The sequence below is a fragment of the Leuresthes tenuis genome, unplaced genomic scaffold (assembly GCF_036924035.1).
Source record: "Leuresthes tenuis unplaced genomic scaffold, fLeuTen1.0.hap1 SCAF_23, whole genome shotgun sequence".
Lineage (NCBI taxonomy): Eukaryota > Metazoa > Chordata > Actinopteri > Atheriniformes > Atherinopsidae > Leuresthes > Leuresthes tenuis.
The window spans coordinates 20299946-20326641 of NW_027325377.1; the positions used below are offsets into that span (position 1 = coordinate 20299946).

At 39.4% G+C, this 26696-nt stretch overlaps 1 protein-coding gene across 10 annotated transcripts in view; it reads right to left on the reverse strand.

The window, feature by feature from the left end:
* Positions 1–1672: 1672 nt before the first annotated feature.
* cacna1c (calcium channel, voltage-dependent, L type, alpha 1C subunit) overlaps positions 1673–26696 on the reverse strand; it is a 175531-nt gene continuing 150507 nt past the window's right edge. For 4 of the 10 annotated variants that reach the window (XM_072377671.1, XM_072377667.1, XM_072377669.1 and 1 more), the window contains 20 exons: positions 23425–23514; positions 20894–21031; positions 18477–18542; positions 18025–18116; positions 16661–16823; positions 16295–16422; positions 16110–16206; positions 15569–15671; positions 15261–15362; positions 14970–15097; positions 14656–14796; positions 13443–13798; positions 13178–13201; positions 11132–11260; positions 10905–11032; positions 10707–10804; positions 10521–10620; positions 10202–10310; positions 9931–10087; positions 1673–9783 (listed from right to left, as the gene is read on the reverse strand). In XM_072377671.1, the coding sequence (XP_072233772.1) occupies positions 9289–9783; positions 9931–10087; positions 10202–10310; positions 10521–10620; positions 10707–10804; positions 10905–11032; positions 11132–11260; positions 13178–13201; positions 13443–13798; positions 14656–14796; positions 14970–15097; positions 15261–15362; positions 15569–15671; positions 16110–16206; positions 16295–16422; positions 16661–16823; positions 18025–18116; positions 18477–18542; positions 20894–21031; positions 23425–23514 (2844 nt within the window). In that variant the 3' untranslated portion in view covers positions 1673–9288. Of the gene's footprint in view, positions 9784–9930; positions 10088–10201; positions 10311–10520; positions 10621–10706; positions 10805–10904; positions 11033–11131; positions 11261–13177; positions 13202–13442; positions 13799–14655; positions 14797–14969; positions 15098–15260; positions 15363–15568; positions 15672–16109; positions 16207–16294; positions 16423–16660; positions 16824–18024; positions 18117–18476; positions 18543–20893; positions 21032–23328; positions 23515–26696 lie in introns of all 10 variants that reach the window. The other 6 variants (XM_072377666.1, XM_072377674.1, XM_072377672.1 and 3 more) reach the window with 6 other exon arrangements.

Below are 26696 nucleotides of genomic sequence, written 5' to 3' on the forward strand. Positions count from 1 at the left end.
AACTGAGGTAACCAAATGATTTTGGGCCAGTGTCACTGAGCAACCTCACTACCAATGAAATTCCTCCTGCATTGGAGGGGGAGTGGCTTATGTTTAAGAACTCAGTTACAAAATGGCCACCTGTCTCCGAAGCAACCGCAAGCACAATAACACACTAATTCATTATTTTGACCATAAATAGTGCTGTTATTAAATACTACATTTAACAGTAGTGCCACTACTAATAATACAACAAATTGGTCTCTGTGTGAACACCTCCCTACAAATAACAAGATAAATGACGGACTTCTCCCTGACACGGAAGAACTAAAACAAACTGCTCAGTCCTGCCAAAGGCCCTTGAACACTTTGAATGAGTTGTGACTGAGGACGACAAACGATATCGTAAGACGAATGGAGAGCAGAGCCACACAGCTCTGGCCTTTTCCCCAGCAATGAAGGAACTGAGACACTTTCGTCAAACACTTCTTTTTATGGAGCTGTGGATGTCCTGCTGCTGAATACAAGATGTAACTCACAAAAGAAAACACTGATAATGCTCTTTTTTCTTTAAAGCTGCATTTGCTCCTACAGACACAAAAGACTGACATTTCCAACCCTGTGCTCTGAAATGGAACAAACCGATTCTAGGATCAAGATAAATTGACAGTTAAGAGTTAAATCCTGTGGTGTCTATAGTGAACAAGATGACTACCTAAAACATTTCTCTTCCATTAACAGCTGATCAAAAGGAAAATTTCCAAACATAAACCCAGTTCTAAACTTTTTCAGACATCAGTACAAGCATCACTGCGACCTACATTCAAGGGATGACTTTATAGAAATAGCTATGACACTTGGTGCAATGTGAAATACAGAGAGGTGAGGCAGATGCAGGCAAAGACATTCATGGTTCTAGTGAGGACGAGCTGCTTCAAGACCAGAACCATCACCGCATCATCATAAAGCTGCTGCCAAACCTTCAAAGCCATTTGCTGAATTAAATCCCAAAGAAAGTAACAGTTAGAAACCCTAGATAATTGTGATGAGCAGTTATAAAAAGAGGCCGTGGGTGTGGCTTTCCTCTCCCAAAAAGCAAGTTTGGTACCAGCCTTGTGGGTTTTCTGATTTAGGGTTGATTATAATGTTTGCATAACTATAAAGAATGAGGGATGAACACGAGGCTTTCAAGGACCTATCAAAACAGTCGTTCTAAGTATTCACATAAAGGTGCTGCTGTGTGTGCTGCTACACAATGAGAACATTATATATAGCTATTCTATACATTAGTTCTACGCCTATTGGGCAAGCAAATCTCATCTATTAGCCCTGGACAAAATGAAGAGGGCTGCTCCTCACTGCCAACCTCTGATCAGCTCTGTCAAGACCCAACATGCTGCTAGGAGAATCAGTTTCCCCATTAAAACTAAAGAAAAAAGCGCAGCTGTCAGAGTCACAGTCTACTGATTGATAAAATAATTTAATCCAATTCCTAGGTTGTAAATATAAATGTGAGTATTATGTGGTAATGCCAATACTGATTACGCTCACAAATACGTCAACCATCTCGACAGTCTGGTTCCCGCTCCCCTGATCATAATGAATCCTTTCAACGCAACGCTGTCACCTTCATCATGCTCTGTACATCTTTTGGATTTATGTATTTTCTTAAAATGACACCTTTGCACATGCAGCAATCAGCAAAGGCAAATCTTTAGACAAAGGAAACTTATCAGTTATCCGCTAAACATCATGGAAGCCTCTTTTTTTTTTTAAACTAGTAACATATTTGTACTCTTTGCCAGCCTGCGTCAAGTTTCATAAAACTGAGCATGGCACCTGAAAAACTGATCTGGGCATGTTTTTTTAAATTTAAATAACCAACAGTTCCTATAATCCTCCTACAGACTGCAATATCCTGCACCAAACTGTCATTCAGCATCTTATTTAGATATATATCTATTATTCAATATCTAAAATAGAATATACTTGCATAATAACCTTGTATATAATAATATATTCAGCCTTTTACTTTCTGTCTTCTTACCAAAATCTTTCATCAGTATCGACGTCAAAATAACATCTGTACAACTGAAAAACAAAGAGGTGATTCTCTTGTTTCTCTGGAAAAAGAGAATCAATGCTTTAATTAGACTTCTTCAACCGGCTATCCTAATTTTACCTAGAAAAGATAATAAAATCTATATTCAAAATAGTCATCTTAAAATATTTTGTCATGATCAACAAACACTTTGATTTCCAAGAAAATATAAAGCGCTTTTTTTAATGCAACAATGATAGATTCACATGAGGAGATCTGAGGAAAAATGCTCTGTAAAAGGGCACAGTAACATAAATCTGTTTTGTTTAGGATAAACGCACAACCCTATTATTTTCAAATGGTATGTGTGTATTCTACACTGAACAGTTCAAATCATAATAATGTACAGCATCTCAAAAGCATCATTGCAAGATTTTGTTGCACCCCACTGCCAGTATATGATACAAAATAAGATATTTTGAAGTCAACTTTGCTGCAAGGAATGCTGCTAAAAGGTTATTTTCAGGCTAAATCCCATGTGTCTTTGCATAAACATGAAAAACACACAGGATACCTTTTAACACTCAATAAACAGCCACTTTGCTGCCTACACATGTGAAGCTTTTAGTGTAGAAAACAATCAACATCAGATCTCAGCGAGACTCAAATTAAAAAGCCAGATGCTAGACTATTTCTTTACTTCCTATTCCGCATATGATGAATTATTTTCTCTACAGATGTAGTTCAAGTCTTCCAAATTCTATTTTGGAAGAAAAATTAGAAGCTACACAATTTCAATGACCAAAAGCAAAAAGAAATCTAGTCCTTTACGGGTGGAATTTTTGGTTTGTTGCTAAGATAATGTGTATTTAAAAGTGTACAGTGTGTTTTGCTGATGTAGGACTAGTTCTAGAGAGACGTGTCTCCCAGTGCTACAGTAGGAGTATAACCAGACTCTGACCTGCGCTGACAGGTTGCTGGTAGGTTGACATGTTTCAGACCTCTTCATATAACATAAACAAACACAAGCAAAAGCATGTTGGACTTCAGATCTTACTGCTGCATCATCTTTAAAATCTGAACAAAGACGTCTTATCTCTGGTGGCAGAGCACTGGTGAGGGACTGATTTCCAGCAGTCTCCCTCTCAGTAGTTATGATTGTTAAACATAACCTGATATGAAATGTCCTAAAGCCAATCGTGTACATTTGATATGCTAAGAAAGTCTTATTTTTTTTTCCTTTCAGTACAGTTACATGACTCCAACTGGCTCCTTTGGGTTAAAAATACAGTCAAAGTGGGACTTCATACTAACCTATCGACAGGTCTAAATAAAACAAGTCCAATAATTCACTAAAGACATTCTCGTATAAGTTTCCAGCCTGTTCCACCCTAACATTCTGGTGATTAAATATTATATATTCAGATATATCTTGCTATATAGTATATAAAAATATACAATCATTAGCTAGTGGTGAGACAAAAGATATCAGTTACATAGGACCAATACTTTATATCTCTAAGAGAAACCCATGCACAAGAAACATTACTTGAATATAATTCACCATGTCAGAACTTAAACCACCCTGCTATCAATGATGAAATAAAACCATCTAAAATCCTCTCAAACACTCATCAAACTGTCTTACTCAACCAAAAGCCCAATCTTCCTATTGTCATCAACTGCCACATAGATTGTCATCCTTCTGTCAACACACAAGCCTTTTCCCCATTGATTTTTTGCTCTCCATTTCAAGAAATTAACTGTCTTTGATCTGCTCTCTTTGGTGCAGAGGGGAATGTTTTAGTTTAATTAGCTGTAGGAGAAGATGCAGACAGGCAGCAAACACAGCTGCAGCTTATCAGCCCGAGACAGTGGCTACCCCACAGGCACGCAAAGACATACAGTAGTGACTCGTAGAACACAGGTACGAGTAATGTATTAATAACGTAACAGCTCCACAGCCTCAGTTTGGTGCATGCTGGTTAACTGACACACTAAAAGTAAATGACTCAAGATTTAAGTTGTTAATAACACCTGTGGTTATCCTGCTAGTTGGTTCAGATATCTGTTCAGATTAACTATAACTTGCAGGATGGACAAAACAAATACTGTGTTTCATGAATAAAATATTAGGTATTTATTAAGTATTTGGTCCTTTTCATAGAAACAATTCCAACTGGTTCATTTCTCACTTGACAGCAGAGGAAAGCATGAAGAAAAAGTGGGGAGACTACACGGCAACACACAGGCACCTGTCTGAACTTGGGAGTAAACATATTTTAGCTTACGATGTGTCTGATGATTTGATAATTATATCTCTGTACTTCCAAGGGTTAGGAATCAAAAAATAAATAAGAGCCCAGAAGACACAAGATATGCAAAATCATCTTCCAAATACCCCTCTGCTGCTGTAAAGTTAATTATTTATCAAAAGAAGAAATACTGACTTTAACCACTATATGTACACTAAATAGAAAAAGCTACTCTGTACTAATGTGATATGATACTTAACCTGATCAGAAAACCTGGAGCGCTCAATCAACATGTGAACCTCATGCAATACTGATGGTACACCCACAAAACTCAACCCAAAAACTATATCTGGAAAACAAACAAACAAAAAAAAACCCCGACAAGATAAAAGGAGGCAGTCAAAAGTATTGAGACAGGAAGAAGAAGATAATTTGTTTTGCTGCTGATTAAATAAAATAAGATAAATAAGATTTTCTCACTGTGCCTCCACAGCTTGCAAGGTTATCAACAAGCAAAACGCTGGCTTCAGATCACTGTCTTAATAAACGTGTTTGACCATCACCCTGGCACAAGTAAGATAAATAAATACATCTTTACTATACTGCACTGTTATGTACCTGATTTCAAGTATGTTAGGTTTTTCTGGTGTGGAAACCACTGAGTTTACTTAAAAATGTGACTAACAGAAAATACTACATCTTAATGATGCTGATTTAATTACATTTTTTTTTTCACACTCACAAGTATTTTTACTTCAGGAACCTACACAGTCATAGTTATTGCATTGTTTTTGCATATCTTGTGGGTTGCAGGATTACACCCACTCATATCATTACACTGCAACAAAACAGCTCATAGCTCATGCTGACCCACAAATCACATAAAAACTGCAATGCTGCTCCACTTCACACGCGGGCACCACAGGTTTCTGAATCTCTCACCAGTGAAAGAGTGAAGAGCCTTGAGAGACACGCATCAAGTCTGGTGTGGCCCCTCTGACACTTTAGTGAATGTCTGTCATATGTAAATGAATTTCAGGATGAAAGAAGTGAAGAATTCAAACTGATTGAAGTTTGAGAGATGATGCTATAAAGTGGCAACTTGTGGGGACTTTCCAATTCTACTTTAATCAACTGTGTTCTGTGCAGGTGACTACTGTCAATCAATTCATGGTTTCTAATCTGCTTTGAGAGATTACCATTCACTGTTGTTGATAGACTTGCAGATAATATGAAACGGTTTGGATATAAAAACTAAAGTTCAAATGTCTGCTGTATCTACGGATGAAAATTTCCACTAATAGTTTTTTAGATCTAAAAATAAATCATAATAAATAAGTCTGAGAAGAAATCCTATTGTCTTAAATGTGGAGACAAAAACAAAAGCACAACGATAGACTGTGCTACTTTTAACAAAAGCCAGATCAGGCCCTGCACAAAAACTGACAACATACAAATCAGCCTCTCGAATTTTTACATTTTTGGCTAAAGTGTCCTCGAACATAGACTATGTGGGCTACCTACCACAAAAAGCCCTGAGAGCTAATATTACCAATTTGTTTTCATGGGGAATAGGTGCTTTTAAAATAACTGAAAGAAACGGTAATCTATTTATGGATATGTATGGGAGGGTGACAACACAGACTTCCTCAGAGTTGCAGTACGATCATAACCACAAAACAACAACAGCACCGCCACAAAACATACTCAACATTCACATTTAGATTGCATATTAATGACAGAAGTCTATCACTGGCACAGGATGCAGTGTATGGCAGTGTGTTTATGCATACTCTTCCTTGCCACAAACCTGCTCTGCTGTAAATGTAGGAATTAGAGCTCAACAGTAATGGTAAATCAAATAAAAAGTGTTCCTTTTCACACAAGTTTGTTTCTTTACAAAATATGTCTTTAAAACCTGTTTCTTTAAAGTACAAACGGCTCTTGCAAGACCTTTGATTTTTCTAAGAGCCTATAAGAGAAAACACAAAGAAATATTACTGCACTAACCAAAATATGATGATTTTATTATCACTTCTGCTGATTTAAATGAATAAACTGAGATGTTCTTTCATATTTCATCTAGCTGTCTTTGCATTGGGATTATGGTTGTTACATTTAAAATTTTCTGTACCGTTTATAAAGCTGAGCAGAATATTTGAGTTTTAAATAATTTGAAGTTTTTGACATGATCCGAAAAAGTGAACCAGGAACACTTTTAGGAGAAAATATACAATTTCAAAGCAAGACCTGTGCTGTGTATAATGTAATGAGGCTTGGACACCATACCTGGCTATGATCTTAGATCCACACAAGGATTAAGGAACAAATCTCAATCATAAAAAAAGATCTCAGAACGCTACCTATATTTAGAAAAAACCCCAACACAACTAACAATTTTGTAATCTTTATCAAATCCAATTGTCCTCACTTTATCACAATTATCATAATCAATCAGTGATTGGTAACCAGTTTGATAAGTAAATTAAATCACATATGAAATCAATTATTCTCCAGCTGGAAATAAATAATAATTTTTCATTAAATGTTTTTTGATATAGCCTCAGATGAAGTGATATAATGAGAAGTCTTGCAGCATCTCTAGACCAGCCCTAACAATTAATTTTAAAGTTAAACTTCCATTAAAAGATGACACTATGTTGTATGGATGTGTTAAAGCAAAGTGATCAGAGTGCCACCCCACAGTTTTTTCACAAGGTGGCACTGTGGCAGTATGAATTTTAGTGCTTCTGTCATTTAGAGCAACCGTCCACCATGAATCAGAAAAGCAGCAGCTGCCGAAAGGCTTCTCACTCTCTGGCCAAACTGCAATACTGAAACTACTCCTCAATGCAAATGTGCCCCTGACTCTGACCTCACTGGAGACCTCACACCTAACTACGTCTCAACAGGATGATAAAGAAAAGTTTTGCAGTGGCTAGTGTTCAGAACAGAGCGACTTCTCACTCTGCAGCTTGGCTGAAAAGTAAAAACCGCAAAGCTTTGGAAGCATGCCTGTCCATGGTAACCCTGTGTTGAGGAGGCCCATTATTACACACACACACACATACACACACACACGCCCTTCTTCACTCACACACAACGCCATACTTGTAATGCTACCTTAATTTACTGTCTAGGCTTAAAATCAGCTTTTTAGAATACACAAGAAAACCACTTGAACACACACATACACATTCTCTCACATTTTTTTCTCTTCTGGGAAAAATAAATAAATAAATAGATACAATCTGTAAAAGGTGCATACTGATAGAGAGAAAGACCCCCCCCTCCCCTCCCCTTAGATACACACACTATTGTCACACACTTGTACACTCATACATCCTGTACTAAAATGCAGACACGCATCCGAACGCACAAATATAGTTATACACTCGCACACAGACACTACGCCCTGCTTCAATACTTAAAACCTCTTAAAATTCTTCTATAATAAACTGAGCAAAAATACATTTATAAGACCAGCACCCCGATTGTGCAAACAAATCAAGGATAAATTAAACAAATAACGTCATGGATATAAAACAAAATTGTCATGGCTAGCCAGTTTTGCACAATATTGAACTGTTAAATACATAGTGGGCGTGGTCTGTAGAAAGAGTATGTGGCAGCAAATCCAACAGGATTCCAAGCTGTGAGGAAGAGGAGGGTCTTGGAGAAGGAAGTGAGGTTGACTGACGGCAGACCCAGTGTAGACCTGTTCCCGGAGTCTGTTTTCTTTCTAATCGTCACTCCCATTTTCTCCTCCGCCTTCCATCTAAGTCGCCCTGCACGACAAACACACACCTCTCCGAGGGCTGAAAAATCAACAACACTCCGCAATGAAGAAAGAGGGATGGCAAAATAGCCAAATAGAAGGGAGCAAGGATAGAATAAGGAGTGTAGAACAGTGAGGTATGAGGCAGAGAATGAGGCTCGCTGTCTCTAAGCCACCAAATGCTTCTCTTATTTCCTGTTTGGGGCAGCAAGTGGGTGTGGTCAAACAAGGAAAAGAGGTGGTGGAGGTGAAGCCAGATCAAGGTGACAGACAAGGTGAGTTTGTCTCTTGCTGGAGTCTCACTGACCAACTGGAAAAAAGCTGGCTAGCATCCTGCTGGCTAGAGAGTGTCTATCTGCCTGTGGCCCCCCTGCAGCAGTGTGGCTGTTGGACCATCCCTCAAATCCTTCCCCCCTTGGCCAGGGGTGGTGTGTCACCCTAATCCCACCTCCGGACTGGCAGGGCTGTGCTCCTAGGTTCCATAGCTTTGGAAGAGGAGGAGAAATAAGATTTCAAACAGGGTTTATCTCACCCCCGTTTTACTCAATACAGCGCTTCGTCTTTAATAAACCAAGAAGGAGTAGTTGACCTGTGACCTCGAGTGGACGTGGTCAGATTGTAATCCTTAACTGACCCCTCCACAAGCTGGTCTGCTGTCCCCTATCTGGCATCATGGCGGCCAGACAAACAACAATAACACACCACCACAGTAGGCATTGGACATGAAAACATTAACATATGTCATTTGCAGCAAATCCATCAAAGGACTTCCTGCCTTTGTTGTTTCCCGTCTACCTTTTCTTCATTCTGTATTTTTTTTTTTTTTTTTTTTGCTTGTCTCTACTTTTCTGCTCTTCACAATTTGAGGACATGATAAAACTGTGAGGCACTTTAGAGCCACACTCAGACACGTGTGGAGAACACACATACACGTACAAATAGAGAAAATCATAGAAAAACACACGCACGCACACACTCAAATAGTATATAGTCTGGTATACTTTACTACAAACATTCACACACATCCTAACTTACGTAAACCCACAAAGTCATAACCATGTGTTGAAGGTTGCATCACTGGCCGCCATTGTCCAGAGCGACAGTGTGTGTAAGTGAGCGTGTGTGAACTGTGGGGACAGACAGAGCCAGCCGCGGCGCTGTTAACCAGCACTGACAAACGTCAGTCTCTGATGTCGGGGGGGCCAGTTCGTTGGTTGAACCAGTTGAGGCGACATCTACAAGCTCGTCACACACTCCATATCCTCATCATCCAACAGCCTGCTGTTCCTCTGCCGTGCTCCTGCAATCACAACTGAGCTTCTGTGGTGCTCCTCTTCCCCCCCTCCTGCCTCTTCTTCCTCCTCTTCTTCCCTCCCTCTTCCCCTGGCTAGCAGCTCCTGCCGCTCCTCTATAGAGGATGGGCCGTGGATGGAGCCACGGCTCCCTCCAGCCTCTGCCCCACTTTCGCCAGGACTCAAGCCGACAACTCGGTCCCTGTGTGTTACTGCTGCAGCCGTGTGGAAGGGCAGGAGGTTGCCGTTCGGGCTGTGCTGAGAGGTGGAAGAGGTGCTGGATGTGGTGTTTGTGGGGGTGTTTCCATTGAGAATGTTGTTGGCGGCCTGTTCCATCTCCTCAATGGTCATGTCACAGACATCCGCCAACTCGGCTTTGGTCGCCTCAATGAATGATGGGTCCTGGGCGAAACGACCCAAACCTTCCGATATAAGGACCTTAAGAGAGGTTTGGGGAAAAAGAAGAATGGAGGAGTTGGAGAGAAGAGCTTTAATGTTAATCTTTTAATGTTTTTCTGGTTGCTGTATGTTGTTGAGAACAGGTTGAATATTCATCCAAGGATAATCTCCACAGTAAAGACTCACCGCTTCCACAAGACTGCCTGCACTGCCATGAGACAGTGAGCTAGGGTCTTTCCCCAAAAGTGAGGGCACTGTGAGTGATACCGGTCGTGGTGCTCTTTGACTGGACACTCTCATGCTAGGGCTGGGCGCCCGGCTGTTCCCATTACTGTCGTTGTACCTGGGAGAAAGGCATTTGTTAAATAAAAGGCATTGTTGTTCTATAAACTATCATTCAAACTGTCACGTTGACTTAAATGTAACAGCTACATATTTCCATTGTCTTTAGTCTCACCAAGGCCCACAGTTGACAGAGGGCAAGCTGGTATTAAGCTTTTCATGGGAGTTAGAGCCCTCTAACCTCAGTGAGGGAACTTGCTGATAGGAGGCATCACTGCAATGGGCTAGAAGGGCAAAGAAAGGATGACAAACCTACCTCAGCAAGAACAATGACAAAGCTTTCACACTACATGCTTCAAATTTCCCTGTTCTAGTTTCAGTGGTCTGTTTTTTCCCTCATAACACGTAGGTGTAATTGTGTGTGCTGACAAGATGTGAACCTATTTTTTTTTTCAGATTCTTGGTCTTTGATATATGCAAAGGACAAATTCTACCTGTGGGACTGGCAGGAGGTGTGGAGCACAGCCGGCTAAAGAGCGTAGGTGAGTGACTTCTTCCCAGCAGTGAAGGACTCAACCCTGCCACTGCCAGAGCCTGAGAAGGAGACAGGGTTACCTTATACCTGCTGAAGAAAGCTCAGAGTTTAAACACGTGTAGTATCTAGAATGTATATTTCCTACCTGGTGATGTACAAGATGTAAGGGTACAGTTGTCTTCTGGGAGACGTCGGGCCTTGACTGTCTCCGGAGACACTCCAAATGGAAGGACGATCTCCGAACTACACAACACAAAAAGTGCAAATTTGTTTATTATGAACACTGTATGAACAAGGACCACTGCAAGGAAATATTTCCATCTGTTGCTTTGTGTCCACTCACCCAGAGAGGTTGGGCAGAGGAAGACTCTTCGTGGAGACTGCCACCCTCTACCTCCTCTTGTGTCCTCGACTTCTTCTGCTTCCTCCATGGGAGTCAGCTGCTTACATGTGTCATCCTGATACACCAACCTAATGAGCACACAAACGCACAGAGAAAAGTCAGACAAACCACTTGAACAAGTAAAACTTTGAGATGAAGACTAAACTGTGAGTATTTTTCAGCAGTACATGTCAGAGGAAAGCGAGTGGTCATCTTCGTGGTACTCCCTGTCGTCACCATAACTCTCATCGTATGTCTCCTCTGTTGACCCCTCCCCTCTTCGGATGATTGGCAGATGACTGTCACTCGAATCCGAGCTACAGATAAGCAGGCAAGCAAACGAACATACGAGCAAACAAACAAAAACACAAAATTAACAAACACACACCACAGATGGAGAAACACGTAGACAAATAGTCAAACAGATGTAAACAGAAAAAAGCAGCTGATTAGCAAAAAAGTCAGTGAGGAGCTTAAGAGGAGGAGATTGAGAAACCCATGGAGGCGTAACTATTGCATGTAGGAAACAGGGAATAGAAGAAGAAAGAGTCTGAGGAGAAGCAAGTGGGGATTGTAGCTGTTTTGTTGAAGCAAAAACGATGAAGAGCTTTAAAGGCAACAACTGGAATATGACAAATGATAACAAGACTGAAGTTCAGACATCTTTAAAAAAACAAAGAAGAGGACACAATAATGACACTGTTTGTACCAATGTTGCTAGCTAACCCTCAGAAAGCAGTAACCTTACAGGTAAAAATGAATAGGAACTTTAATTTCTACTGGTGGCTGACAAAGTCAGGGAATGAGAGGCTTTTTTTTGTTCTTATAACAGAAAAGCCAGGAAAACTCTGCCACTTTGCATCTCAAAGATGTCCTCTCAGCAGTCACATCTGTCTCATACTCCAGACTTAAGCTTTAAGGAGGCATTCCGACATTTGAATTTTAATCCTTTCCTTCTTCACCAGATTGATAAAAAGCAACAATTTCCACAAACCAGGTTTTAGATAAAAACAAATAGTGTAGTCTGCAGAAGCTGACATTTTTAAAGGCAAATTTAAAAAACAAATGATTTTTAAATCAATTTTAGGACATCAAAATATAAATGGTTCCTGAGAACAGCCTGGTGAAGAGAAAACGGATAAAATATCAAAATGCCACGATGTCCCTTTAATCCGCTTTTTAAGGGCTCCATAAGAAACTCTGGGTTAGAGCAGTATTCAGTTAATATTGACTAGGACTGTTTTTGATGACTTATCGTACCTGTGTGCAAGTTAACCTGTTGCTTAATCCATCCATACAAAGAGCATCAGAAAGCTTATACTTTAATTTGCATGTAATGAAAAACTTAATTCTTGATTATTTACTGCCTTTAATTAGAGAAAATGAATGAGAAAAAATATATCTAACTACAATCAAGGCATCATGGACACGTAGTATTACAAGCTAGCAAACTACTATCTAAAGTTTAAAGCTTGGCTGAGACCCAAAGAGGGTGCAATATTTATTAAACCCTGTAACAGAAAAAAAGGACACAAAAGGAATGAATAAATGTATGAATGACTTTGCTATTCTTAACATTTTTTTGCTTTAAAGTTTGTCATTTACTGTAGATCATCATGAGCATCTTTCATGCAATCACAAATAATGGACAAATTTGAAAACACACAAGCACGTTTCACAGAAACTAAGACTGTAGGTGACAAGATGTTGCTCTGGACCAAGTATTAGACAAACCAGATATAGATAGATCAGTTTTAGGTCCTTGCATCTTAACATGACAACACATTAGTTACTGTAAGTTCTGTATCTGAATTTTCCAGTTACACAACAAAGGAACTGTGCTATGTGAACTGCAGAAAAGTATGAGCTTTCAGATGTTTGCACAGGCTGAAATTCTGTGTGGATTAGGGACAAGCGGATGACATTGTGTCTAACCCAGACCTGCAAGAACATTAAAACACAATAAAAGAGCAGCAACAGAAGCCCTTGATAGGAGAGGTTTGGCCACTCTGCACCAAACAGTCCATCTATGGCTTTGATAGCTGATTTTATAGTAGCAGCATGAAGCCTGGCTTTTGCTATAGCAACTAAAGCAATATGTGCATTGCAACAAGTGCCACAGTTGCACCTTGACAGCTATGCAATTTTATACAGCATCATGATATATTTTTGCACACGTTTGTAGACTAAGTCAGCACACACACACATTCTCTCTCTGATCCCTGACAACATACCGCATGAGGGTGTCATAAAACATCCTGCTTGCAACCAGAAACAAGAGACAAGGAGAGAAAGCAGGTAATAAAAAGAAAGGGAAGGAAATAGTGTAGTCATTTATGTCCATAAGGAATTGTGAAGTTGGTAATTAATTATTTTTTTCTAATGAAGGAAGGACAATACAACCCTGCTGTTGCAGTGCTTAAAGTAAGAAAGAAATAAAAGACCATAAAGTAAAAAAAAACTGCCCAATATAAAAAAGGCTATCCAGTCTTTACTCACCTTTTTGGAGGGAAGCACCATGGCAGCAGTATGGGGGTGAGAGGCTGCCCTGTGTGCCCATCCACAGTGCTAATAGATGGACTCGGGAATCGACTGATGCCCTGGGTTGTCACCCCAGTCATGCCAGTGTTGTTGGCATTGTTGATGTTGGCATTGGAGCCTGATGAGGAGTAAGAGGAAGGGGTAAAGGTGGTCGAGTCCATGAGCTTCTCATGAGAAGGGCTCTCGCCTTCACAAGGGGAGCTTTTCTGGCTGATATGCAGTGGACGCTGGGTGGTGAAGGACTGTGGAAATGACCCACGGCCGTCGCTCTGGTTGTAGTAGTTAACATGGTTGCCGAACAAGCCACCAGAACGCTGTGGGTTGAAAAGAGAAAGAGAAGAGAAGGAAAAAGGGAGAAAGATGGAGAGTCAGAAAATGGTGATGAGAAGAGGAGAGCAGTAGAGCAACACAGGAAGTTGAAATTATTTTTAAATGATATCTTTATTGTGTCAAAACATCAGAATTACACCAGTCACATTAATGGCTATCAACAATGCAACCTTATTCAGCCAGAAGAATGCAAAAAAAAGGCCTTTAACACTAACAAAGCCTAGGTATTAACGGAAGAAATCTCTGATAAGGAAGCAGAATGCTGAGCTATAATGTATGAGGTGCTAAATCCTGATATCAGGAAGCTATTAGAACGTGACACATTTCCTATCCTGTTAGCCACTGTTGTAAAAGGATTTATAGAAACAGTTGCTCTTGTCTGTGTTAAGTACTCTAAGTCAACGGGAAAAACTACTGCAGCAAATAAAAATGAGCATATGAAAATTGCAATGATAGTGAAAATGGAAGGCTGATCAACTCACCCTGTTTCCAATATTGTGGAAGAAGCTTTGTGTGTTTTCATATGCACAAAAAGACTTGCAGAGCCAGTGCCCAATTAATTGATGCAAAGTCACTGAGTTCTATTCTTTTGACTATACATCTGTATTTTGTCGTTACTGAAGTGTTGTTAAAACCCAAATGGTAAAATTGTTGCTCAGTATCTGCAGTAATATGTAGCCAAGCTTTGGAGTGGAACATGCGGCTCGGTCAAATAAATGTCTTCTAGATCCTGAGCACATGCAGGCATGTTCATGTAGTGGCATGGAGCGTCAAGCTGGTGCTGATCTGGCATCTCTCTGTTTCTCTCTTTGGAGAGTGACTGAGGGTGTGTGTATCCGACCTTTACCCTGAAGATATCATCCTCAGATGCAGCTGACTGGGACTCCTTCAGGCCTTTATCTAGCTCCTCCTCCACGTTCAGGTCTCCAGAAATCGCCCTCCTAATCTCTGGACCGATGTCATGTAATGTCCGCAGGCCCGCCTACACACAGACCAAACACCGTAAAAGGGTTGCTTGCTTTCTGTTTATAATTATTTATAAAAGAAAAACTACATAACTACATAAAATTACCTTTGTTTTTTTTTAAAGCCCTAACACTAAAAATAATATGGTACAACTTTCTGATTAAGTGTAAACAAAACTACTGCCTGTACCTGCAGAGAGAGGGCTGTTTTGGGGGCCACTTTGCCCACAAGCCCTTGTTCTTTCCTCTTCTTAAACTTGCGGAAATATTCCTGGATGAGGAAGGTAGCGTAGAACTTCCCGACTGTTACCTCATCATCTGGTAAAAAAATAAAGTTATATCAAAATACATGGAAAATGTATCACAAGATATATATATATTTTTAAAAAGTTAACGCAGTCAGTGCTGTGAAGGGTTTGGTTACTCAAAGAGGGTTGAGGTTTGCAGGTTTGTTTAATTTGAAGCTGTGTTGTATACATACCACCAGCAGGGGGCACTACTTGATCCAAGAGTTTCATACTAGTTCGTTTCCAGATCTTTTTCACAATTGCCCTCAGTTCCTCATTAGCCTGCTCCAAGTTGCCTGCAGATGCAACACAAAGTGTACATAAAGTAGATAATGCAACATTTGCTTCTCTTTGCTCCCTCTACCAAAATACCCACATATCCTAATTATTTCACTTAGTAATCAAACCTGTTTTGTTCATATGATGATGAGCTGCTACTTTGTATGTTTTCCCCCTGTGCTTGTACAGCTGTCTCAAATGTTTGTGCGTGTGTGTGTGTTACCCTCTGTCTTGATCCTGAGTGCAGTTCTGACCAAGGCGAACAGTGTAGCGTTGAACATCACTGTTCCATCGCTGTTCAGAGGCATGTTCATCGACACCAGACGCTAAATGAGATGAAACACATGGAATCATTCTGGATCACAAAAATGTATAAATGTATTAATTCCAACAAAGGCATCTTCCTACAGATGCCAGAGTAGGCTGGCACGAGCAGGTTATTGGAAAAAAAGCAGACAGTAGCTGGACACGCATCCCTTCGGAGATGTTTTTTCTTCAATTGTAAGAAAATGCATATATTGTGCCACATATATTTGAGTCACAGTAGAGGCTTTTACCAGCTGTTCATACGTCATCACTTTAAAACACTAATTTTTTAAATTTTATCTAACATTTGAAAAAAAAAAGTTCACAAAAGTTTTATTTCTGGCTATGAGACATTATTGTAGGAAATTATAGTCTGAAATTCCTCTTGAGATTTTTCTATAGCTTTGCAGCCAGGGGACCAAGTTTAGGAATTTGTGGTACTGTATATTTATGTTTACCTTGCATGCAACCCTGTGTGGACAGAGCTTCCCGAAACCGAGAGGAGGCTGAATTCTCCGGAGCAGAGTGACCACATCAAGATGTTTTATCCTCCCCCTGAAAAGAAGCAAAGAGGTCATGGTGGAATCTCAGTATCAGGATGGTCATTCTAATTAAACATCTTGTCAGTACTCTGTAAACTTACTTAGCTTCTGGGTCATATTCAGCCCAGATTCTCTTAAATTCGTCGAGATGATGCGGTCCCAGGATTGACCAGTCACGTGTCAGGTAATCAAAGTTGTCCATGATAACAGCCACGAACAGGTTGATGATCTGGGCAACAGTAGGCATCAGTCAGTTGCTGTATTTTAAATCTGCCATTGATTCTAGTTGTCATCTCCTACACAGTTCCTCTTAAACTTATTGATGTACAATTTAAAGTAAACTGCTATTTTAAATATTATTTATCAAAGAAAACTGTGATTAGGAAATTAGTGAATACTATAATCATATGAAATACTTTAATTGACGTTAAAATGTAAATCTTACTTGATTTGTCTTCTGTACTCACCAGAAAGGCACAAAGCATGTAGAAGCTGACAAAATAAATGATAGCAAACTGGCTGCCACAGTCCTCATACGACGAGCTGTTTTCATTGGTCGACCCTTTCTCACATGGTCGATTGGGTGAACACGCCAGCATGATCTCCTGCCAGGCCTCGCCTGTTGCACATCTGATACAAAAAGCATGCATGCATCCCAACGCACATCGAGGCAGATGCATGCAGATACAGTTACATAAAAGAAACACATACAGAAAAAAATAAAAAGAAACACAAATGTGTGTATGTATGCGTAAAAGCATGCATGCATGCAGTGACACACATGCATAGTTACAAAGATGAAAAGAGGGAGACACAAACACATGTAAACAAAAGTGTGAACAGTTACAGTTGCAATAAAACATACATATACTCATATATTGAATTTAGAGAGCAACAATAAAGAAATTCTGAACTTTGTGTTTGATGTCACAGAAAAATGAATATTTGCTCAAGCTATATCTGTCCTCTGTTCTGAATACTTCACTGCTTTTCAACGACAGATTTTCATGATAGAATTTTCTTGGGGCTTGCAATTATTTATCAGTCAAGTTTGTACTGTTTGTTACTATCTCACAAACTACTAACTAAATGTGAGGGATTGAAAGGTGAATTTCTTACTTAAGAGTACATACATACTAATCCTGCTATAAAAAATAAAAAATAAAAATAAATAGATAAAAAAATCAAACCACATAAGTTAAGGACTGACAGCCTTATGATTTCAAAATGCACACTACTGAATATATATAAATCCACCTTTTGTTTATCCCTTCTGTTTACTTGTTTTCTTTTGTCCCCTGCATGGAATCTTATCATCAAACCAACCACATAGGACAGAAAATATTCTGGGCATGGATCCGGGCAGTGAAATTTAGTATCAGCTATCTCCCCAGACAACTATGCAGAACGTGTCATCCTCAAAGCATGACATTCTGGAGATCAGAGGTAAGAATTTACAGCTTTAACTTTTTAATCAGTGGCAGTAACATGGTCTCTGAAAGCTGCTAAAACATCAGCTCCTTTGCAGAGTCAAGTCATAGAGTCAAATAAATTTATAGTGTGACATTTACAGATATCCTAGCATTTACGTAACCCACTGCTGTCATAAACTGTCAGTAATAATGAAAATATGCTCAAATTTTCTTGCAAATGGAAATCAAAAAGGGAAAAAAAGAGAAGTTGTATGTGGAATTACAGATGTCATAATGTTAAAGAGACTGATGTTGAAGATCAGAAGATATCAGGTGAAAAGTGAATTTTAAAGATATGTAGAAAAAGAGGGGCAGAAGTCTGAACTAATTATGGTTAATGAGTGTATAATCTTCCTCACCTGAAGAGTAGCAGCACTGCCTGAGGGAATGTCTGGAAATTGTTGTTCCTGTTGATTTGCGTATGGTCCCGCAGAGCTATCTTACCAAACATCTGCACAGTAGGGTGGGGGAAGTAGTCACAGCACACAGCATATGATGTCAGCAATGGCAAGAGGAGGTCAGTCAGAATTACAGGCAAGCTGGCCCCGGCAAATCAAATCAAAGCATTTCCTACTCATCATCAGTGAAAAAAACATACAAGAGTTTGTAGAAGAGACAAGAGACAGACATCGAGTCAAAGTCAAACAATAACTAGAAAACAACAAAGTTAGGAGGAAAAGAGAATGACAACGGGACCAAACAGGAACTCTGGATGACAGAACTCCAAGGAGACAGACACGGGACGAAGGCTTGCTATAGGAGAGAGAAGGAGACAGAGAGGATGAAATAAGGGCACATGACACCAGCTTACCTGCATGCCGATGACAGCGTATATGAAGAATAGCATCACTATAAGTAGTGCTACGTAGGGCAGAGCCTGAAGAAAAGAGAGACACATCAGTGACAAGTCATCTGGAGTATTTTTCAGCACAAAGCCTGGAGTCCATTCACTTTCAGTTACATCCAATTAGACTACAAACTGTTTCTTGTGAAATGAGCAATCAATCTCACACGTGGATATTTTTTGTTCGTCTTTCTTTCAACAACACAGATGCTGATTTGAATAATCGGTGCTTCTGGCAGTGAAGGTGAATGGATCTACAGTCCTGTGTGGCACAACACCAAAAACAACCCAGCACAAATCATCTGACTTTAGAGTGAAAAGCTTCAGTGAAATACAACCCCCATTAAAAAAATGTTGGCACGCTGTGTTAAAATGTAAGTAAGAAATGATTGCAGTGATTTGCTAATCTCATGAACCATTTAACTCATAACACAGAAAGTATATTAAATGTTGTCAGTGAGCCTTGGGAGAGGAATATTGCCTCATTCTATTCTGATATAGGATTCAAGCTGCTCAACAGTCCTGGGTCCTCTTTGTCATATTTTAAGTTTCATTTTGCAAAATATGTTTCCAAGTGGTGAACAGTCTGGAGTGCAAGCAGGGCAGTTCAGCACCAAGGCTCTTCAACTATCAATCCATGCTTTTGTTAAAGATGCAGTGCGCAGTTTAGAAATTTCTTGCCAAGATATGCAAGGTCTTCCCTGAAACAGATAACATCTGGTTTGGAGCAAACACTGCTCTGAATCCTGTATATACCTTTCAGCATACTTTTACCAGGTTTACAAGTTTCTTTGGCTCGGTCCATTTTTAATTAGCTTTGATCCAGAGAAGACAGCAGTGTGTCGGGCTCGGGTTCACATATGGCTTCTTCTTTGCATGCAAAGAGCTTTAACCTGCATTTGTGGATCGCACTGTGAACTGTGTTAACAGGCAATGATTTCTGGAAGTGTTACTGAGCCATGTTCCTCATGCATAGAGATGTCTCCAGATTCTGTGAATCTTTTCATTCACATTCTATATGAAAACGCATTCATCTGAAACTGTTCCACAATTTCTAGATGCACTTTTGAAGATTGTTGTACCACTGGCAATCTTTCTTTATGAGAGACTCTGCTTCTCTAAATTGTTCTTTTGATCCTAAATAATGCACTGACCTGTTGGCAATTACTCTAATAAGTTGCAACATGTAACTCCAGCTGTTTCTTTTAAGTATAACTTAATTGTCCAGCCAAGGTTTTTGAGATGTATTGCTGCTATCAAATTATCGAATAGCTAATATTTTTCATGAAATAGAAAAATGTCTCACTTTCAGCAGTTAATATGCTTTCTATGCTCTACTGTGAATAAAATGCTGGTTTATGAGATTTGTAAATCTTTGCATTTTGATTATATTTCCATTTTATACAGCATTCTGCCTTTTTTTTTTTGGAAAAGGAGTTGTACTAATCGTTCTCTTATTTTAGCCAGGAGACCAATCCCAAACTGGGCAGCTGTGTAGAGCTGAGCTTCTGGCTAATATCACCCCTGTGCCTGAGAGAGTCGGGCCAAATCATGGTATACATATGACAAATTAAAAGTCTGGTTATAGAGAGACTGTAAACACGAATATATTCATGACCCCTGGTTATTTAAAAGTTACCAGAAGTCTGATTTTAGCTGAATTACTTTTTAATTCAAATGACTGTACAGTAATGTAAAGAGGCCCATCTCAGCTAACACAGGAGAGGGAGAACGGATCATTTTCATATCCCCACAACTCTCCATCAAATGATTTAATTTTTTGGTGGAGTGCTTTGTATCTACTGCTTAACTTGCCTACAGGGAATGGTGAGCTCTAAGGGTTAGTGGTAGGGTGTGTGAGAGTTAAAAGAATAGGGGAAGAAGAAATGAGAGTGAAAAGAAGGGGAGAGGAAGAAAGAGTGAAGGCATTTAAGTTTCTCCTAATTTCCTCCCTAACTCTGCAGTGAGACTCCTAAACCTATCAATAACAACCATTTCTCTCTCTGGCCCTCCCCATCTCCCTAACTTTCTGTGCTAGGTGGATGTGGACATAAGGAGGGACGTGGCAAAGAAAGGAAAGGTGGATTCACACCAGAAAAGGGAATTCTTAGCCTTATATGTCTCACATCCTAAAGAATAAACTGAAATTATAATAATTAAATTAGGATTTATTGGGTTAAAGTGTTAAATACTTATACTAGTAAAACTAATTCTAAAATACATTTTTCAAATCCAAGTCAGATAGTCTTTAAAAAAAAATAGAACTATGGCTTCTAAGGAGAAAGAAATCTCAGTAACTTTAGAGCTAAATCTGCACTTTTGCTTCTGTCCAGTGTAAAAGCAACCCATCTGCTCTAGCATGTAGTGTCCGGTTCTCCCCTCACTTGGAAGGATTTGATGAAGGTCCACAGCAGGGTCCGAATCCCTTCCCCGCGAGACAGCAGCTTGACCAGCCTCATCACGCGGAACAGCCGGAAGAAGGTGATGGAGATCCTGGCGTTCTCTTCAGAGTTCTGCAGTCCCTTTTGGTGGGGTTTGGTGTTTTTTTTTTTTTTTGAAAAAAAAAAAAAAACACAGGACGCATGGGAACACATGCAAACAGGTAAGGGAAGGAAGCATACACACAGAGCACACACACACACAGGTACAGATGATGACCATACACACATGCATATGCACGAAAAGACATATGCAGAAATAAGATGTACAAGTAATTTGTATGCATATTCCCATTCATATATAGATATGTATATGAATATGCAGAACACACAAGCGCACACACAAACATACCCACGCACACCAACACACACACATACACACACACACATACTGAGTTAATAAATGGAAAATCAGCGTCCTACAAAATCCCATCAAAATCAACTGATAAAAGAGATCTGGGAGAGAATCGGGCAGTCATGCTCATTTTTGTGACTTCATGGAAAAATACTTGGCAACAATAAATTCAGCAACCTATCCACTGGCTTCCTTTTTACACCTAAGAATCATACAAATATCCCAGTATAACTCTAATGCAACATTAAAGGCCTTTTACTGTTTTGTCTTTGACAACATTATGGTCCTTAAAATCACAGCCCTCTGCGGTTCCTTTTACCTCATCTTCTAATTTAATCTTTATTATTCCCATCTGATAATATTTGAAAAAGTGAAGCAGTCTTTTTAATTCCAGACAAATCAATATTGTGCAATAATTTGCCTTTAAGCAATAACCGTTTTGAAAATTCTACTTTACACCGAAAATACATTTACAAATTGCATTTTTTAAGTGCAAAGCTGGGGTAACACTGCTTTCTAACGTCCTATTGCCAGCAGTTACAGACAGGGAGTAACTTCACAATGAAATATTCAGCTGAGTGCTATACTAATACATATTTATTTATTAATGCTCCTCCTACTTACTCTCAGGGACAGAAAAAGGCGAAATAACAAAGGGAACATCCGTTGTGTACAACATGATGTTGTTACTACAGCAGAAAAGCAGCAGCTTGGAATGATATTCAAAATTCATATCACAAGTGGCAGCTATATCCAGTAAAGACTAAGCATCAGGCATAAAGATTAACCTTCAAAACTGTGCAAAAATTACAAGACTGCGTTAAGCAATAAAAATCTATCTACAAAGTACCTCACAACAGACACAGAATAAACACATTTAATGCTAGCATTTCAGCAATGTACCCAGATCTGAACCACCCTAAAATCTCTTTTCACTGTAATAATTACATGCGACTGAAGAAATACACTATCAGCCTGCCTGACCTCTGAGTCTGTTCAGCCATTTGTGTTTTTCCAAGAAGCCATCAATTCTTTAAGATTATCCCACAAAGAACACACAGTGTGCTCTTACAGAGAACTTGTCATTCTCCACACATCTTAATGCAGTTTGGGATAACAGATATCATACATATAATTTAAATACAACACTGATCTAAATGAAATCTAAAACGAATCAAGGTTGGGAAAAGTCCCAAAAACAATACTAATATTCTATAATGAGATGTAAAGAAAAAAAAAGGTTCTTTCAAACGGTAGAGGTCATACTTTTTTTTCTTAAATAACAGACATGAGTTGTCCCAAACTCCACTGACAGATATGCTAAAAATGGCATGTCCTTCTGAGGAATGGAGTACAGTTCTGTACTGCAAGAAATACCACAACTCGACCACAGTGGGCACCACTGTACCAGTAAGAGAGTGGGTGCAGTGAGCAGGAGTACAGTGACAGAGTTTAACGGAGAGAGGAAGAAAGCGAGAGAGACAGGCTGATGATGAGGAGTAGTTTGAAATGATCAGACATTATATACACCGATTTATAACAGACAGACAGAAAGAAAGAAAGAAAGACAGAAAGACAGAAAGACAGAAAGAAAGAAAGAAAGAAAGAAAGAAAGAAAGAAAAAAAGACAGAAAGACAGACAGACAGATAGAAAGAAGCTAGTGGAATTAAAGAAAGAGAGTTGGTGTGATAGTGTGACCATGATGGCTTGTACCAATGTCAAAGCACGAAAGATATCACATCTGTAAGGAAAGGGGGCAAGCCAAGGGGGATGGGGGGGGCAGCGGGTGCCATGGCAACAACAATAGACGCTAAAAGAAAGTCAAAACTAATTTACATACTATGCCTACAAAGTGCCGTGTCACTCACTATACAGACACACACTTATATACATATATAGAGTCCATGTACAATATAAACATGTAAATGTACAAACGTCAGCAACATAAATAGAACTCTGGGCATGCTGCAGAAGATCACAGCAGGATGACAAGTTGAATGAAAAGCCAAAAGTTTCAGATCATACCGTGGATGGCATAGCAGAAGGAGGGATGGAAGGATGGAGGGATGGAAGGATGGTGGAGGAGGTAGGGAGGCGGACGAGGTTACCGTCGGGGCGTACCATTGGCCTTACCACAGGGGGGTGAGAGGAGGAAGAGGAGGAAGAGGAGGACGAAGAGGAGGAGGACGAGGACGAGGAGGAGTCAGCTGGCTTTAAGGAAAGGCAACAAAGATCAGCACCAGAGTAGCGCCTTTTTGTGTGTGTTTGAGTCACTGTGCAGGTATAGCCTGTGCGTTTGTGTGTGAAAGTTCAGGCTTTGATCAGTCCTCCTAATGTGACTATAAATGTGATTTTATCTGAACACCTCAGAGATCTTTGTGGGATGTTATTGCCCCCCATCCTCTGTGAGGGCCACAATAAGGTGATGTGTGGCAAATATCTGTCCAACACCTTGAACTCCAAAATACTGAGTGATGGAAAGAACTGTCTGTGTCTTTGTGGGTGAATTTTAAGAGAGCACATGGGTCTGTGTAAATTATGGGGCGCCTCTGCAGCTATCTGTTTTTTCTGCCAGTTGAAACTATGATACAGAGACACAGGCTCCATTTACCAAATGCATCTTATATTACTCAAGGGATTCTTGACCTGAGAACAGTTCAAATCAAAGTGAAATAGGAATGACCTGAACCCTCTTAAACAAAATAAGTACAGTTTTGTTTAAGTTGTTCTTGTGTCAACAGTTGTGGCCATACCTATTTCATCTATTTTCAGGTCAAAGTAGCGTCAGACCACTACAATAGGATATAAACCTGACTGAGTATTGTTTATAAAAACAATGACACAAGATACTTTTAGAAATAGGAGCCAACATATGTTTACAAAACAGTAAGTAGCACATAAACCATCTTCTGTAAGAAGGCACCCACTGGTCATCAATGGCATTGCAGTTCTATAAAATGCTGAGCGATAGATGAACTGGAAGTTCAATCTATGATTTAGGAGGTGCTCACTCTGCATTGGCCTTGTTGAAATACCTTACCACATAGTAAATGCATTATTGCTCCCTGTCTTCTCCTGGAGTGAAAAGAGCATGAGCAGTTCAGATTAACTTTGAAGAACAGAAAAAAAGATGGGGAGTAAGGGTAGAAAAGGGAATGCAAGAGAGGGAATGAGGGATAAGAAATATTGAAAAAAGAAGGAGGAAAATGAAAAATAGAAGGAAAGAGGGAAGGAATGATGCATTTAAAGGGTTTTTAACAGGGCCATATGCATACCTAAACATGCTTGAACAAAACATCTAAACTACTATTTTACTAAATAGTCAGCAACCAGAAATCTAAAAAAAAATGTGTTATGTGACAATAGAGCCTGAATGGACAATATGGTTTGTTTGTAGGCATGTGAAGGGATGTGTATTGTATGTACTGATAAGTAAAACTGTTTATAATGGTGACAGGAAGGAAAGTTGGAAGACAGGAAGGAAGGAGGGGAAGGAGGGAAGTGTGGTGGATACGGGGAAGACAGAAGGAAGGATGTGCAAGGATTCCCTGAATTATAGTGTGTGGTCCATTTAGCAACTTTAAGATACGTGAATGTGTGTCTGACTGAGTGTGATGATTAAGACTCAACCGGTTCAATATAAGCATGATTTCACTCTGAATTTGTTTAATTTGAACTAAAATCCAAATATGCGTGCAACACTGTATCATTTTAAACATGGATAAATTCATCAGTATGGTCTATATCAAAAAGTGACAAAAACACCAGTGACAGAGACTACAGTAAGAATGTGTCCCTGGAGGATTCAGACATGAGGTGTAATTCTAACAAAAACAAATAAAATGGAAAACTAATCAATCAAATATACAGTAGTCCTTTCAGGCTGAACCAAAGTGCAGATGTAAGTCACTATTTGCTGCTCATTGAGCTTTTTTTCAAGCAAAAATTTTAACAGTTCAGTCAGTTTGATGGGTAACAGGAGCGTCATGACGACATTCATGCCCTATTATTCAGGACCTTTGTATTTCTCATTTTTGATCCGTATGTTGGAAGTCGTTTACTGTGAAATGGTAAAAACTACAACATTTCTAATATGCAACAATTTAAACCACAGAACTATTAAAGACTATATAAGAATATATAGTAATTGTTCGTTGTCTCAGGGCAAATGAAAAGCATGAGAGATCCATGTTACCCAGCTTGCATTTCAGGTGAGCAAGCAGCACCGCAAACCAACGAGAAAAGAGACAGAGAGAGAGAGATATAAACATCCATAAAAGAAGAGTAAAGCAAACTGAAAAAGTTCAGAAAAGAAGGAGAAGAGGAGAAGAGGAGGAGGCATTCCAAACAGAGAGGAAGAGAAATAGATGCAATCCATACTGGCATCCTCTGCAAGACACCGCTCAGAGCAAACCACTACCAATCTGTTCACACTAGATCTACTCAAACCAAACTAAAATGTAAAAGAAACCATACAAGGTTTAAGAAGCACCCGCAAGTTGCTGGGACAAATAGAAACCCAGAATTTCCCTTGCTGTAACCACAAAAAAATTATTCAGCTTTTGTCAGTCAACATGCACCCATCAGAGCAGTAAAGTGGGTGCATTCAGGTGGGATGTTTCGGCCATTTAACGTTTACTAAAGAGTGAGTCATAACATTTTAAAAGCTAGCCTGTCACTGCACTTCACTGTACAAAAATCAATAAACGAGAGAGTGTGCACAAGCTGCTGTTAATTCTCTTGCTTAGCAGTTACAAACATTTATCTGGACCTGTGTGACGAATGAAATGCAATGATAGGCTAAAATCTAAAATGCCTACGTCACAGGGTCCCAGTATAAAAACAGTCAAGAGTTCTTTCGGGATTGAAGTGCGGAGGGTTTCTTAAAAAAAAGAAAAAAACAACAAGAAAAAGAAAAAGGTAGCTTAGGCATCTCATCACCCAAATCATTAAAAACTACCAGAGGAGAAAAAGAGGAAAAAAGGACTTGGGGCATGCCTTTAGGTTAGAGGTGATAAAGGTAAAATAAGGAATCATTCAATTAACGAAATCCATCAATGTCTCAATTGACCAAATCAATCAAATCAAAAGCAAACTCAAAACCAAAGTGTGCAGTGCAACATCAGTGAATCGTATAGATGACAAAGGTGTATATCACTGGCCCAAAGAGCCTCATTATAAAGGGAGCTAATCAATCATTGCCAAAATTTCCCCCTCCAACGGCAATTTTAACTGTTTATAGATACATTTATAAATGTGTTTTCTTATTTTTATTTATTCATTTGTGTATTTTGCCAGAGACATGACAATGGCACTAAGAGTGCTTTCACACCAGAGTGGTCCGGGGGATTTGGTTTGATTGGGCGGGGAATGCCGAAAAATATCACGCCTTC